Source organism: Phyllostomus discolor, chromosome 13 (assembly GCF_004126475.2).
Source record: "Phyllostomus discolor isolate MPI-MPIP mPhyDis1 chromosome 13, mPhyDis1.pri.v3, whole genome shotgun sequence".
NCBI classification, from domain to species: Eukaryota; Metazoa; Chordata; class Mammalia; order Chiroptera; family Phyllostomidae; genus Phyllostomus; species Phyllostomus discolor.
In genome coordinates this window covers 57,296,593-57,311,627 of record NC_040915.2, presented here as the reverse complement: position 1 = coordinate 57,311,627, position 15,035 = coordinate 57,296,593, and the positions used below count along the sequence as shown (strand labels likewise).

Genomic DNA, 15,035 nt, shown 5'->3' with positions numbered 1-15,035 from the left:
TATGGGGATCAAAAAACTGCCTTTCACCTGCCCCAGGTGCTAGAACGAACTTTCTGCCCTCTTCACCCACTGCCCATCAGGAAGGAGCTCCCATTCACTGAGGATCCAGGGTGTGCTAGGCCTCTGCTGCTGCATGATTGGCAATGGCTGGGGACTCGGGGTCCCTGCCCAGGACGGGGAAGGAAGGGCTCTGCTCCTGGCCCAGGCAGTACTGTGAGGTCAGGGTCGCTGTGGGTAGGTGGCCAGGGCTTTATTACATTGGGTGGGTCGCCAGTCACCAGCCCTCCCGCCCCTCCCCACTGCAGGCTACATGGGCCGCTCCTGGGGCTGGTGTGCAGGGCCAGCCTGACCTCGAGTTGGTGACAGTCTCCTCCTCAGCCTGGCCAAGACCCGGATGGGGTTCTGGGCACAGGTGGTTGAGTGGATCACATCCTCCACGGAGGACCTGCTGGGCCGGCCAGAGGGCTGCTGAAGTGGAGATGCCCGGGGCTGTCTTGGCAGGGTGCCACCTGCACTGGCAGACCTGCTGGCAGGCGGGTGCTGCCTGCCCAGTGGCCTGAGGGAGGACAAGATAGCGAGAGCCCCTGTGAGCCAGAGGGACAGGCCCAGCCCATCTGCCCTGCCTCTGGCAAAGCCTTACTTACCCTGGGGAAACTCTCCGGGCCTGGACTGGAGGTGCTGCCCCCTGGATTCCCAAGCTGGGACCGGCACAGAGCTGGTCCTGCGGGATCAGCTGCAAGGAAAGCCAAGCTCAGAAAAGCCCAGGAGTCCCCTCCCCACAGTTCAGCCAGGGTAGCATAGCCAGAGAGGGTGAGGGAAGGCCCAAACCTGTACCTAGGGCCCCTTCCTCTGAGGGGCGGGGTTTGGGAAGCCTTCCAGGGTCACTTCAGCTGCACTGAGTATGGGAAGGTTTGCTTTCTGATAAGGCTCGTGGTTGCACTTGGAATAAAAGTACAGAGAGCCGGGGACAGCAAGGGGGAGGGCACAGTGTGGATTTAAAGCTAGAAGGCATGGAAACATACTCTTATCTTCTTGAAATGTGCAAGATGCTTCACAACTGTGTCGCCTAGAGCCACGTGCAACGAGGTGGGCTCTCAACAGGTTCCCAGGGTGGTATCTGAAGACCTCAGCTGGGTCAGGGCCTTCCCCAAGTCCTCAAGGGCTGGCCCTCTGAGGTGAGGACCCAGGATGCCCACCTTGAGGCCCCCCTGCTGGGCTACTTCCCGAATCTTGGACAGCATTGACTGGAGCCGCCCGTTCTCCTCCTGTAGGACCCGGATGCGGATGTTGTTGGCCTGCACCTGTCTCTCCATGTCATCCGTGACGTTGCCGGAGCCTGTAGGGACAGGTGATCTGGCACCTTGCCCCACCAGGTGGGGCTGCTTATGACCAATAGGACAGGACCTTAGAGGGCAGGCATGGGTTGGTGGCCCAGCAGGCACAGAGGAGCTGGGCAGGACCCATGTACTGGGCCTCCCATCTTCCTTCTGAGGACTTGTCCTCGCTCCCCATCCCCCTACCGGCTGAAAGGTGATCACAGCATTACAGAATTTCAGAGCTGGGTGGAACTCAGGGCTCCTTGAAGACTTAGCAAATAGACAAGGACTGTCTGTGGAGGGCCAAAGAGACCGTGAATTGTCCAAAGCCACACAGCTGCTCTTGGGTACGAGTGAGGAATTCAGCAAGGATGTTCTTTCCCACCACTTGGGGGATGGATGCTTCCTTTGGGCTCACATAACCTGGCCAAGCCTCTGCCCTCTCTGGTTCTGGGTTTGTAAAAAGAGGCTGCTGCCTGCCTGGGAGGGCAGCAGAAGGGCCTGGCACACAGTCAGTTCTCAGGAGTGATGACTTATCGTGACTAGTCAAATTGCAGTGGATCTTCCTGACGGTCCTGTGAATGGATTTACCCCTAGAGCTTCAGAGGGCTGGAGGGGCTGGGATGAGAACCCGGGTGGCCTGGCATCCAGTCCTCTGTCGAGATGGGTCCATAGCACTCCTGTGCCAGGGGGTCCAGGACACTGGGCAGTTGGGGCTGTGCCCCTGGAGCAGGCTGCATGGTGTGGTTTGAGGCCACAGGAAAGTTGAGCAAGGACTGGCATGTGACATGGTGATAAGCACGGGCTACAGAGGCAGCCAGACCTGTGTCTGGATTCAGCTGTGTGACCACGGGCAGTTACCTCACCTCTGGGCCTTCATGTCCCTGTCTACACAGAGTGTAACACATGAAGCTATTGCATGTTGTGGGGGGCTCTGTAGGGACCACGCTGCTGGCCACCCCAGCTCTATCACCCTTGCTAAGGGTTTACAAACCCTAGTATTCTGCCCTCCAGGGTCCCAGTGTGCCCTCTGCACCATTCTGGGGCCCCTACTTTGGATCTGGGCCTCAACAGGCCTGTGCAGGTCTGGGAAGGCCACCAGCAGCCGCTCCTGCTCCCTCAGCTCCACCAGCTCCCGTTCCAGCTCCGAGACAGTCAGTTGCAGATCCGTCACCACCTGCTCCAGGCCTTGCTTCTCCCCCTGCAGGCTTTGCAGCAGCTCCTGAGACAGAGGGAGGCTCAGATCTGGCCTGCTGAATACCTCCTGGCTCCCTCAGGGAGACCCCACCCCTTCTACTCCCCAGCTGGCTGGAGGCTCCACTCCCACCTGCTGGGCCTGGAGCTGGCACTGCCCCTGCTCCTTCTCGCTCTGCACGCTCTGCAGCTGCTCCTCCATGTGGGCCCGCTGGGCCTCAGCCTCGTCCAGACTGCCCCGAAGCTCCTCACGCTCCTGGTCCAGGCTGTCCAGCTGCTGCAGCAGGGCTTGCTGTTTGGCCTGCAGGGACTAAGCCGAGATGGGTAGGCAGGGAAGCCATGAGGCCCATGGGGCTAGGCCCAGCCACATGGGACTAAGGAGGCTATAGCATCTGTGCCCCCCACCAAGTCCTCCCCTTTGAGCCACATCGGTCTGTGTAGGAGAGGCTGTGCACACGTGTGGAAGGCAGAGGGAAGAGGGCAAGGGGCGATCCACACCCTAGCCCAGTCAGAGCCAGCACCCCCAGTTTGCAGACCCTGCCCCTTGGAAAACAGGTGGCTGACTATCAACCTCACCCCCATTTCTTTTTGGTCACAGTCTCCACTCAGAGAGAAATTTTAAGAAATATTTTTCTTCTTCTCTTTAGGTCTTCAGCCTATGTCACCTGGAAGCCACATTCCCTCAAACGCACTGAGTGCAAAGCAAAAAGAACCAGCCCCATTCATCTCTGAGCCCTGCGTGCAGCTCCGGCTAACTGTGCTGCCTGGGGCGGTTTCCTTAATCTCACTCCACCTGTTTGCTCATCTATTAGATGAGGATGACAAGTCTGTGCCGCCTCCTGCTGTGGTGAAGAGGAAGAACGGGAGGGATGCAGAGACTGAGCCCAGTGCCCGGCTCACAGCGGCCACCTGATGCACGGTGACCATGGTTATTTTTGCAGGGCACTGAGGAAAGCACTCACTTGGTGATGAAAGGCTTTCCTATCCTGAGCGATGCCTGACCCTGGGGACTTTTACCTGGGGTTGTGGCTCCCAGCCCAGCCTCTGCGGATAAGCCCAGCCTAGAGAGCCCCCAGACCTGCCCCTTCTCTGGCTGAAGGTGTGGCCAGTCAGTCACTCCCATAGCCAACCCAGTGGGGACTCCTGCAAGACTCTATTGCCTGGGGCACAGTTCTATCCCGGCCCCTGCTCACCCCCTGTACTCCCTATTCTTCCCACTGATAAACTAATCAGCAGCCATTGATGTACAGTTCAAAGGCCACCTCCTCCCAGAAGCCATCCTGGATTCCCACAGGCAGCTATGACTATCCCTCCCTGGACCCCTGCAGCACTTTTCCTGCCCCTCTTAGCCACCTGGCAGAAGAATGTGGTGGCACCACTGCTTGCCGCTGCTGAGTGGGGAGCTCTTCCAAAGCAAGGTCTCACTTGGCTGGATCTGTCCCTGGGTCACCATTCCTCCACTGCCTGGCTGAGGGAGGGCTCGGACCCTCCATAAAGGTGAGTCAAACCCAAACCTGGGTATGTGTTGGAGAGCAGGTGCCTCTCTCCCTGAAGCCTATGTTGCAGGCACCCAGGGTGCTGGCAAGGCCCCCAGCCTCACCTCCTGGTGGCGGACCATGCTGTCGACACGGGCCTTCTCTTTGTCCAGCTCTGTGCTGGCCCAGCGGATCTGCTGGCTGGCCCCATCCAGCCGCCCTGCCAGCAGCTGCACCTGTTCCTCCAGCTGATGAACCTGCCTCTCGGCCTCCACCTTGCCCTTGGCCTCCTCCTGCAGCTGCTGGGTCTTTGTCTCTGCAGGATTGAGTCGGCGTAGGAAGGGATAGGGCAGGGAACCCTGGGTGCGAGTCACTGCACTGCCTCTGACCCAGGATGGGGCCAAGGGTGTGTGTGTCTCAGCACGTCTCTGGGCCTCAGTGTCATTGGCCACAGAATGGTGCTCTGAACCCCACCTAACATGGTTTCTGAAAATAGAAGGTGGCACCCCAATTCGAGTCATTACCCAATAGTGTGGCTGCTTGGGCCCACCCTCCTTTGGTGGTGGCCTTTATCCTTGTCCCAGAAGCCCAGGGGACAGGGTAGAGGGTGCTCGTCCTGTGGGACCACTGAGCACAGGACTCGTGGTTCAGGGCTGTATGACGGGGCTCCTCACCCATGGCCTGCATGGACTCCTGGTGCTGCTTCAGCTCCCCCTCCAGGGTGGCCACCTTCTTCTTGAGGTCACTCGTTTCTGTGCAGCCAAGAGAGAGTCCCTTCAGAGGTTCCTTTGAGCCTAGCTGGTGGCCTTCATGCTCAGTGTACCCTACTGAGCGGTGGCAGCCATTGCCATGTGGAGGGGCCACCTGGCTTTAAGGGTGGGCTTTGGGGAGGTGCCAGGAAGCCTGGGCCCCCATCCCCCTGCTTCCTATTGGCTGGCTGCCATGTCCGCATCCCTCTTTGGGTTGCAGTGTCCTCCACAGAGGCAACAGTGAGGCTCCAAACAGCAGCAACTTGTCCAAAACCCTCCAGAGCCTCATGGTCGTGGGCAATGGCTGCCTTCCAGTGCCAGTGGCTGCATCTCTTTGCCTAACCACTTTTGCCAAAGCCAAAGAGGTCACTCTGCTGGCTGGAGGTGCCAGGAAGAGAACTCCACTGGGAGTCACCTTCAGTGACCAACAGGAGTGAGTGGATGAATGCCCCAGCTGCCCCGCCCCTCCGTAGGGGTAACTCTGAGGCATACGTTCTACAGCCGCTCCAGTGTTTCCACTGGGATTAAGCTCCAGTGCCTGTGGTGTAACTGGCTGGATGAGTGCGCCTTCTCTCTCTCCCCCTCTCTCTCTCTCTCCTGCCTTCCCTTCCCTGCACCTCTGGCCCACTCCCTGGCAGAGTTTCTTCCACACCAACTACTTGTACAGCAAGCAGCCCTGTTGCAGGATCTGCTACAGGCAGAGCCCACACAAAGGCTATAGCAGAGCCCCAGGCACTAAGGGTCCAGCCTCTGGGGCACAGACCTGTGAGCAGTTGCTGCTTGTCACGCTCCCACTTGGCCAGGCGCTGCTGGGCTTCATCTGCCTGCCGCCGCCGCTCCCCCTGCTCCTGCCGCAGTGCCTGCTCCAGCTCACCCACCTGCTTCCTCAGTCCATCCTTCTGCCCCTCAGCCTCTTCCAGCTGGGCCCGGAGGGCCCCGACCAGCTGAGTGAGGGCCCCCACGTGCTTACTGAGGCGGGTCAGGTCTTTGCTCTGTTCTGCTGCCCAGTGGCCCACAGTGGCAGCGGGCAGCGGCCTGATCCCCATGGTGTCCTGCACCAGCTGCTGGAACTGTCCTAGGGACGAGGACAAGTTTTGGCTCCGACACAGGCTGATGACCACCTTGCCCACCTCCCACAGGCTGCCCTGGACACGGACGCACGCATCACAGGGCACCAGGGCAGTCTCCACAGTCTGGGACTGGACACTCTTGGTGCTCTCAGTGGCCCTGACTGGAGACTGCAGGGAGACTCTGACGGAGAGGCTGCCCGGTTCTTGGCAGGTCAGGGGCAAGCCTGGAATTGGAGAGGGAGGCTTGATGAACTTGGCAGTCACAATCTCAGGGCTCCTGGCTGGCTCGCCCTTGGCTGTGGGCTTGGAGGTGGGAATCTCCCTTTGGGTTGCCTTTTTCTGTGTTCAGGAAAAGAAAGGGAGAGCAGGTGAGGGAGAAAGGCTTGGGAGGTGACCACTTCCCTGGGGATTTCTGTGACGGCCTCTCCTGATGCTCAGACCCTCAGATGTCATCTAGCACCGATGTGAACGAAATAGAACCTTTTTTCTTTCCACTGTCCCAGGTTACTAAGCCCAGGCCTCCTCTGTGCTGCCCACCACCCCCTCCCCCAGGCTCAATACAGTTATATGCACGGTACTGAGAGAGTAGCAGTCAGACACAGCTTCTGGTTACTGGGCTCCTTCTTGGCGGATGAGACTACTCACTGCAGCGACTCTCAGTTTTAGTTTCCTCCCCATCGTGGTGGGGGTGGCCCTTCCCACTGGCTGGTTGTGAGAATTACGGGATAACCCTCAAGGAATGGCGCGCATATTAACACTATTACCCAACAATGCACCCAGAGGCAGAGACTGTCATTACTTCCATCATGCAGGTGCACAAACTGAGGTTCAGAGGAGGCAGGACTTTCCCAAAGCCCCATAGTGTAAACGGCAGAGCCCAGGAGCCCATGCATGTCCCCTGTGGCCTGTGCTGAGACAGAAGGCCTTGACCGGGAGGCTCCAGAGTTGACACTCTCCTTCAGGCAGCATGGAGCTGGCATTGGGTATGGTGTTCCTATGGTATGTTAGGAGGCTGGGGCATGGTGGACTGGTGTGAAGGTGACCACAGCTGGGGAGTGGGGGGTAGCTGACTCACCTGGGGGGGCATCTGCTGGTAGAGCGTGCCCAGCTTCAGCAGACTGTTCCAGAAGCGCTGCACCGTGAGTCCCACAGACATGCAGGGCCCCACATCCCGGGCAGGGGGCACTGTCTGCTCCAAAGTGAGGTTCTCCAAGTAGTTCGCACAGCTCTGAAGCAGCAGCAAGAGCCTGCGGGCAGAGATAGCAAGGTCAGCGAGGGCAGAGCCCAGTGCCACTGTGCCCTCATGCCATACAATCGGGAGCCTCTGGCTCTGGGGAACTGGCCCAGGTGCCATGGACTTGGAGCATCTTAGAATATGCTCTGCCAGTCCAGGCTCAAACCCAACGCAAGAGCCACTTCTTCCAGGAAGCCCTCCCTGAGGGGTGAGCTTGGGGGCCTCTTTTGGGCCTCCTGGGTGGCAGCACTTCTGCCTGGCAGTTTCCCGCTGTTGTCGCTCTGGGAAGATGCTCTGGGAGGCTGGGCCTTTGCCTCAGTTGTATCCTGCGTGCTCACAAAGCGCTGGGTGGGGGCTGCCTTACATCACATGGCTCGGAGCCTTCGCCTTAGAGGACAGAGCTGAGACCCCGGAGGGGAGGAGCATGTGCACAGCCTCAGGGTGAGCATGCAGGTGGGGAGGATGCCTTGCAATTTCCTGATTCCAGTCAGGGGTTTCTGAAGGGCAAGCTGCTTCTGTGACAATGGAGACTTGGGAGTGAAGGGAGTTGGTCTCTATCTTAACCTCAAAGTTCAAAATTAGAGTCAGGGGCTTATTTTAAGGAAAAGGGCTACTGGAAGGATGTTTCCATTTGCATGGGAACCAAGCTATTTTAAAGGAAGAGGTATTATGTTCATGACACATACAAGGCAGGTAAGTGGCCTTCCCTCATTGCAGGTGCAGGGGGCTCATCCCAAACCCACTGGGCCTTGGGCGGAGAGGGCCTGGGGGAGGATGTGCCAACTGCCTCTAGGCCCTGCCTCTCTCTGGGCCAAGGTGTCCTCCTACGAATGGGACAACCGTGCCTGCTGCACAGGTGAGTGCAATGGGGGATGGACAAGCACTTGGAAAGAGGATACAGCATGTCCCTGATAGCAACTATCTGCTCAGACAGGGAGACCCACTCAGCAGGAGACTGCTGCGCTACCTACGTTACCTTCATCCTCAGCCACAATCCCACCCCTGACATGAAGTGAGCACCTCCAAATGCTATACCCTGAGCCGGTGACCATGGCCCTGTCCTCCAGGATCCCCAGGCTGGTCTAGGTCTCAGACCCAGTGGTCTCTTCCAGAAGTTATGTACACACATAGAAGCCCAGGGGAGGCTCCGACTGACAGCCAGAGGTAGACAGAGGGATGAGGCAAGGGGTGCGAAGACAGGTCAGCTTCACAGAAAGGGAATCCATAGAGTGGACCTTGATGGATGAGTGGAGCTGGGCCCGACCAGTAATGGGAGGGCAGGGCATTCCTAAAAGAGGGCACAGCGCATGCAAAGCCAAGGAGGAAGGGAGGCGTGTTCTGTGTCCACATGTTCAGCCCCTCACAGGCTCCAAATTGTGCTTTTACACCAAGGGCTCCTCCAGGCCTCTGAGTGGTCACCCTGGCTTCTTTGTCATCAGGCGGGTCACCCCATGCTGCTGGGGTCCCTGCTTGTCAGGCCCCCATGACTTCATTAGCGTGAAAGGTTTTGGAGCACGGGGAACCTGGGTTGGGGTCCCCAGGAAGTGGAAGGCTAACGACCATGTTAATGTTAATAATAGCATGGAAGTTAAAATCTACTGGCCTCTTCCAAGCAGGGCCAGGATTTACAAAAACATACCCCATATCTGGTCACACGACATAGAATACAAATGGGAATAGCACATCCCACAAGACACTGGGACAGAAACTCTGGATAGCAACTGTGGTGTCCCCGACACACAGAAACCCTGAGGAGGCAGCTGGCCACAGCCAGAGAGCAGAGGTCAGAGCTGGGGTGCCACAGAGACCAACAGGGTAGCCAGCAACTCCCCGAGGGTGAAGAGTATAGGATAGCATAGCATGGCACACGCCATGGATGAGATCACTATGAGGGCCCTGAGCTGACCTGGCCCCCAGGGGTACTCAGTCAAAGGTGATTGTTGCTGCCAACGTCCTCACCACCACTGGAGGGGATCCTGTGGCTGCTACTGGTTTAAGGGGTGGATATCATAATCCCAAGAACACCAGGCTGGTCAATGCCCTCACCTGTCAATGACGAGCTCCAACAGCACAGCGTGAGACAGCTGTGTGAACTCAGGGTCACCCGGCACATGGTCATAGTGCTCTAGCAGGGCCACCATGTCCAGGTCACAGGCCACACGGTCAGGAAACTTCCAGGAGGGAAAGCGCACGGGTCCAGCGCGGGAAAAGACATCTACAATGGCACCCTGCAGGTCAGTGAGGTCCTTGCGCAGGCTGTCCATGCAGGCCTGGCTGCCCAGCAGGTGAGCCATCCTCACGGCTCCTGGGGTGGGCAGAGAAGAGCCCCATTAGCCAGAGCCATGTGGCCACTGCAAGAGGAACCTCCCTAAGACCTCTGTCTGCCCAGATTCTCCTATGCCCAAGTCTGTTTACCCACCCAGGTCACCAGGTCCCTTGGAAGCTGGTTGTGGGTGACCTTGTCAGCCTCCCTCTCACCCGCCCTAGCCTGCACCCACACCACCAATTCCATCATTCCACAAGTACAACACCTTTGAGGGCCTGTGTACGCCAGGCCCCTGCTAAATGCTGGGCAGACACTGCTATGAAGGAGGATGTACTTACGGTCCCTCCCCTCAGCATGAACCACCGAACGGGCAACTGACAACTAAAGGCCGTCGTAGTTACAGCCTGATGGGGAGGGCTGGGCCACACCAGGCCGCTGTCATTTCCACAGGCTGGCTGCTCTAATCTGATCCACTTCAGCCCCAGAGATCCGGGCCAAGGCCTGTCTGATCACTTCACACTGGACCACAAACACTGAGGACTCCCTGCAGCCCTTGGGGGAAAGGCCTCCTCTGGCTATGTTCTTCGCCCTGCCTCTCTCGTCGCCCCCTCTCTACCGCATATCCTCCACTCCAGCCCCCATCAGCTACAGGGCTGCCAAAGTACAGGTACTCATTTCTGCATCTACACCCATCTGTGCCCTCCATGTGAATTATGTCTCCCCCATCCAAAACCCATCACCTGGCTACCTCCTCTCATCCTTCAGGGTTCCCAGATATCACCTCCTACAGGAAGCCTTCCCTGAGCACCCTCCAGGCGGGGCTAGATAACTCATCCAGGCTTCTCCATTTCAGCCCTGATCCCTTTGTGAGGATGGCCTCCCCTCTCTAGGCCAGGTCCTAGTCCACCTGAGTCACTAAAGTATGTCCGCTGTGGCCAGCCTGGGGGGCTGGCCCATTGTTGATGCTCACTGGTAAGTGAATGACTAAGTAACTGAACGGAAAAAAGAAAAATAATCCCTCCCCAAACTTTTAAAATACATTGATTTGGGGAGGAAAACAGATCATAATGTATAAGAAAGGAAAACCTGAAAATGTACATGATACCTACCCTAACCACTCCAGTGACGGAAGACCTGTCACATGCTGACACGCAGAGTCCCAGCTCTGCCCCTTCCTAGCTGAGTGGTCTCAGGCAAGTCACTGCACCCCTGAGCCCCAGCTGCCTCAGTTGTAAGATGGGGACGCCATCCCCTCCCCAGCCAGGCCAGGTGGTTGTGAGGCCTGCAAAGGTGTCTATAATTAAGGAGCTTGGTTCAGTGTAAGACACCAATAAAAGTTCTCCAGCAATGGTGACTATTACTATTGTGATTTTATTATCATCAGTAACAACAGCAAAGACCACCTTTGTTGGAGCCGCCATCTGCCTTCTACATTTCCCCTTTGCCCCTGCGGCCCACACAGAATGCTTCTTATCCATCTTCAGAGTCCGTGGACATCTGAAGACAGTCATTTGGAGGACAGCAGATGAGCCCTTGACGCAGAAGGTAAAGAAGCACCTTTACCGGGGTAAAGGAGCTGTGCCAGCCCCTCCTGCGGCTCATCACATGCTCCATCGCACTCTGTTCAGAGCTGGGCGGCCCTGTGGATGCTGAGTCCTGGTCCTTCCCCACCCTGTAGCAGGGGCCCCCTTGTCCCCTGTGGATTTCTCAGCAGCAGAAAGTGCTTCCATGTACCATAGCCACTCCCTGCAATGTAGGTGCTGCTTCAGCAGTAGTTAAGCCGTGGCCTCTCTGGCCCCCAGCAAGTCCAGGCCTAGCTGGGAAATGTCTCTTCCTCCTACCTATTTCCACCTCTCATCTCAGGAAATGGCACCCTCACTTAGCTCACCTGGGCACGTCCTCGAATCCCTTTCCTTTAACATCCAAGCACACAGTGCTGCCAATCCTATGTCCAGATCGCACTGTGAACCCACCACTTCTATCCATAAACTGCTCCACCCTCCATCTCCTCCTTTCCTCTGCTCAGCACCACCTTGCTCATTGGGTATATGGCAGCCAGAGTGATAATTCTAAAAGGCAATTCATGTCCTGGCTGGGTAGCTCAGTTGCTTAGAGTGTCACCCCCATACACTAAGGTTGTGGGTTCGGTCCCAGATCAGGGCACATACAGGAGTCAACCAAGGAATGCATGAATGGGTGGAGCAACAGGTTGCTGTTTCTCTCTCTTTCCCTTTCTCTCTCTCAAATTAATAAATTTTAAAAAATAAATAAAAAGGCAACTCACCCCCTTACCCCTTCCTACTCTCTACCCTCCCTGCTCCATCCCTCCTAGGCCCCTTTCTTGAAAGGCTTTCTACAGCACAAAGGCGAGAACACTGCCCTGAGTTCCAGGTTCCAGCCCTGGGGGATCTGCCCCCACCTCAGCCTCTCACCACTCGGAATGTGTCCCCTCCCCCACTTCCTGTAGCTAAGACACCTCCCTCAGGTCTCCAGGTCAGGTGAGCTCCCATTGCTACACATTCTCAGAGCATCCTGCACTGGCGCTGAATCATTATTTCAGTAATTATTTGTGGGTGGCAGTCTCTCTACCTGTGAGCATATGGACTGTCTTTTCAGTTCACTGGGATGTGAGCTGGTGGCCGCCTGGGCCAAGAGGCCTGAGGGCCAGCCTGCGTCCACAGGTGCTAGGAAGCTCAGAGGCACCAAGGGGTGGTTTCTGAGGGCTGAGCCTCCAGCCTCGCAGAGGATTATGCCCTATTCTCACCTCCGTGCGGGTGCCTGCCTGTGAAGCTGGGCGTCAGCACAGGTGCCTGCCTGAGTCTCAGACTAGCCTGTAGGCTCGGGGGCTCAGGGTCAGAGGCTCATCCAGGTGCCTGACTTCCTGTCTCCAGTGCAGGGCTGGCCCCAAACAGCTCTTCAGTACCTGGGAATGAATGAATGAATGAATGAAGAGTGCATGAGTCAGCACTCAGGGAGGGCTTCCTGGGGGGGGGGGGGCATGGAAGAGGCTGTCCCAGAAGAAGGGGAGGGTGTTCTAGTCTGGAGGAATAAAGTGAGGGGAACGGCAGGTAGGGTCACCTGCCTCAAGCACGAGCACAGCATGCTTTAACAGTGCTGGTTCTGACCACAGGATCCACTGCGTGCCACTTTCCAAATCTGCTTCCTTGCACATATAAGAAAATCAGGGCTCTGAAGAGTTAGGGGTTAGCCCAAGGTCAGTCAGGGAGCTGGGACGCTTGAGTCCAACCTCTCTGTTCTGTCCTCAGGCTGAGCTGCTTCTAGAGCAGCTCTGTGTGAAAGAAATATAATGCAAGCCATATGGGACTTTCAATTTTCTACTAGCCATGTTAAAAGGGTAAAAAGAAGCAAGTACATTAATTTTAATAATACATTTAATCTAATATGCCCAAAATATTATCACTCAAACATGAAATTAACATAAAATTATTAAGTTTTTTTACAGTCTTTTTATTTTTTACATTGTCTCAAAATCTAGCATCCATTTGACACAGTGCATCTCAATGTGGACCAGACACCATTTGCAAATGCGCCATCATACTGGCTGGTGGCTACCATACTGTTGCAGGGATAGAGGGTCAGATCCTGTGTGTTCACGCAGCAAACGGTGACTGAGTATCTACTGTATGCTGGGCATGGTGTCAAGAGGAGAACAGAGGGGGCACAGGGAGCCCTGTCTGCCAAGAGCCACCATCTACGCCTGACAGTCTCTTCAGGGGGCAAGCCTTGGGCATGTCAGCTTTGTCAGTCCCACCCACAGGGCAAAGAGTTTCCACCCAACAACACTCACACACACACACACACAGGGCCACACGCCATGAGTGAGCACGCACACACACGTTGCCTCAGTGACTGCCTCTCATGAGCTATGGTCACCCATGAGATTTTATGTCCCCAAAGAATGAGGCAGACGCAAACAAAAAAAAGACTGAAATATCCCGGGTTTCCTTCCTGGAAAGGGAGAATGGAAATAAAGCAAGCAAGAAACCTCATCCTGGGAGGAGGCCCTGGAATTAAGGAGGTTGCTGGTGAAGACACCAAGAAACATTGACCAGGTCACCTTCAACTACAGCTGTCACCTGGGCCATCTGAGATACCAACTCCTGTTAGAGGCCAGTTCTGACAGGCAGCAGAAATATTCAAGAAGCAAGAATATTCAAGAAGAAAACACAGAATTGAAAACAGCCAAGTTTACCTGTGTCCATTCTTCTGAACATTAGAGATTTGCAGACACCAGCAGGGTTTGAGTACCACTTAGGCATGTGTCAAGTGAAGGAGCATTTGATGCACAAGCTTTCTAATTCCAGGGTCTTGAGTGGAGCCCTCGGCCTGAAGCTGCCAGCCCTGCATGGCCTCTGAGATCACACAGGTGATGGCACTAATCCAGCCGGCGCTGCCCTAAGGTAGGAGGGGCAGCTAACTGCCTCTCCTCAGTTCCCCTGAGCTCAAGGTGGACTTCTGACTCATAGAGAAGACAGGGAACCTTTCCTCCACTCCCGCTCAACATTCAAGCTCCTTCCCTCTCTGAGTCCTAGACCTACCCCTCTGGAAAGGATCATGCCTACCTCCTAACCTGTCACCCGCTGAGATTCAAGGTCACCACCATAAAAATACACTTTCCAAACTCTAAAACCATGTATATGGCCGTTGTTAGTAGAATTGCCAGATCCCTGGGGTCACTGAAGAAAATGAGTGAAAACAAAGAAATACGTAAATTCACAAGCAGAGGAATAAGAACCGCCTGGGTTGGGGTTCCCACTCCACCAACTCTGAACTTCTCTGTCCTCATCTGTAAACAAGTTGCTGTAGGAAATAAATGATGTAATGCCTGTGGTGTTTGGCAGTGTCTGGCTCGTGGCAGTGTTCGAGAAATCCTGGCCATCATTATTATTCTACATTAATAACAACCATGACATAAACTAGTTATGGGGTGTGTGAGAGCTGGCGAGTAGACTTGGGAGGGCATCTCTTGCTATCATGCCATTTCACAGATGAAGAAACTGAAGGCTAGGAAAGGGCTCAGAGCCCCCCTGCATTCAGGAGTTGGGAAGGAGGGGAGAAAGGACAGGGAGCGGATCTCAGTGGAAATGCACAGAGCGGGTTTCCTCGGGGAAGCAAGACAGTGGCGCCTGCAGGCTGGTCCCTGTGGGAGTCAGGAGTGGAGTCTAAAGAAACAGCCCTATTTGAGACAGTCCCTGGGCACCGAAGGCGGGGCTATGGAAGGCAGGGGGTGGGAAATAGAAATGGCTGGCACAAAGGAAAAGGGTCCAGTGGTAATCAGAGTTTGGGACTACGGAAGGGGGATCGGAGGAGGTGGGCGTAAATCGAAAGGAGGCTAAGAGGATAACGTGGTGGAGCTTTGAGGAGGCGGGCCCAAGGGGAGCTTCTAAAGTGAGAGGCCAATGGGAAGGAGCTGGGTCCTTGGGAGGCGGGGTTGGAGGGAACCACGAACCCGCCCTTAGAGGAAAGGAGAGGGGGAGCCACCGCGGCGGGGTGCGTGCTGGGGGCGTCCGGCGTCTGATGTAAAACTTCTTACCAGTCTCTGGTGTCGCAATCTCAGCCCCAGTGTCGTCTGCACGGCTCATGGAGCTGCCCCTGGTGCGCCTGCAGCACCTGGAAACCCAGCAAATCCTAACCCGGCGCCCCGACTGCTGCCATGGCAACGGCGTCTGGAGTCGGTCCTCCCGCGGGGGTGGAGCGGAAGTTACGTCTG

At 56.2% G+C, this 15,035-nt stretch overlaps 1 protein-coding gene across 4 annotated transcripts; it reads right to left on the bottom strand.

Moving 5' to 3' along the window:
* Window positions 1-229: 229 nt before the first annotated feature.
* Window positions 230-15,021, bottom strand: CCDC157 (coiled-coil domain containing 157). Of its 4 annotated transcripts, none has more exons than XM_036014198.1 (12): window positions 14,859-14,992; window positions 12,069-12,227; window positions 9,085-9,343; window positions 6,880-7,051; window positions 5,498-6,143; window positions 4,660-4,737; window positions 4,111-4,301; window positions 2,644-2,820; window positions 2,370-2,538; window positions 1,197-1,336; window positions 645-733; window positions 230-556 (listed from the first exon to the last, which is right to left on the bottom strand). In XM_036014198.1, the coding sequence occupies exons 3-12, from the start codon at window positions 9,330-9,332 to the stop codon at window positions 307-309; spliced, it is 2,160 nt and encodes a 719-aa protein (XP_035870091.1). In that variant the 5' UTR covers window positions 9,333-9,343; window positions 12,069-12,227; window positions 14,859-14,992; the 3' UTR covers window positions 230-306. The 4 variants fall into 4 exon arrangements, with proteins under 4 accessions (XP_035870091.1, XP_035870092.1, XP_035870090.1 ...); XM_036014199.1 differs by having other exon boundaries at window positions 9,085-9,253; XM_036014197.1 differs by lacking the exon at window positions 12,069-12,227 and having other exon boundaries at window positions 14,859-14,987.
* Window positions 15,022-15,035: the final 14 nt, after the last annotated feature.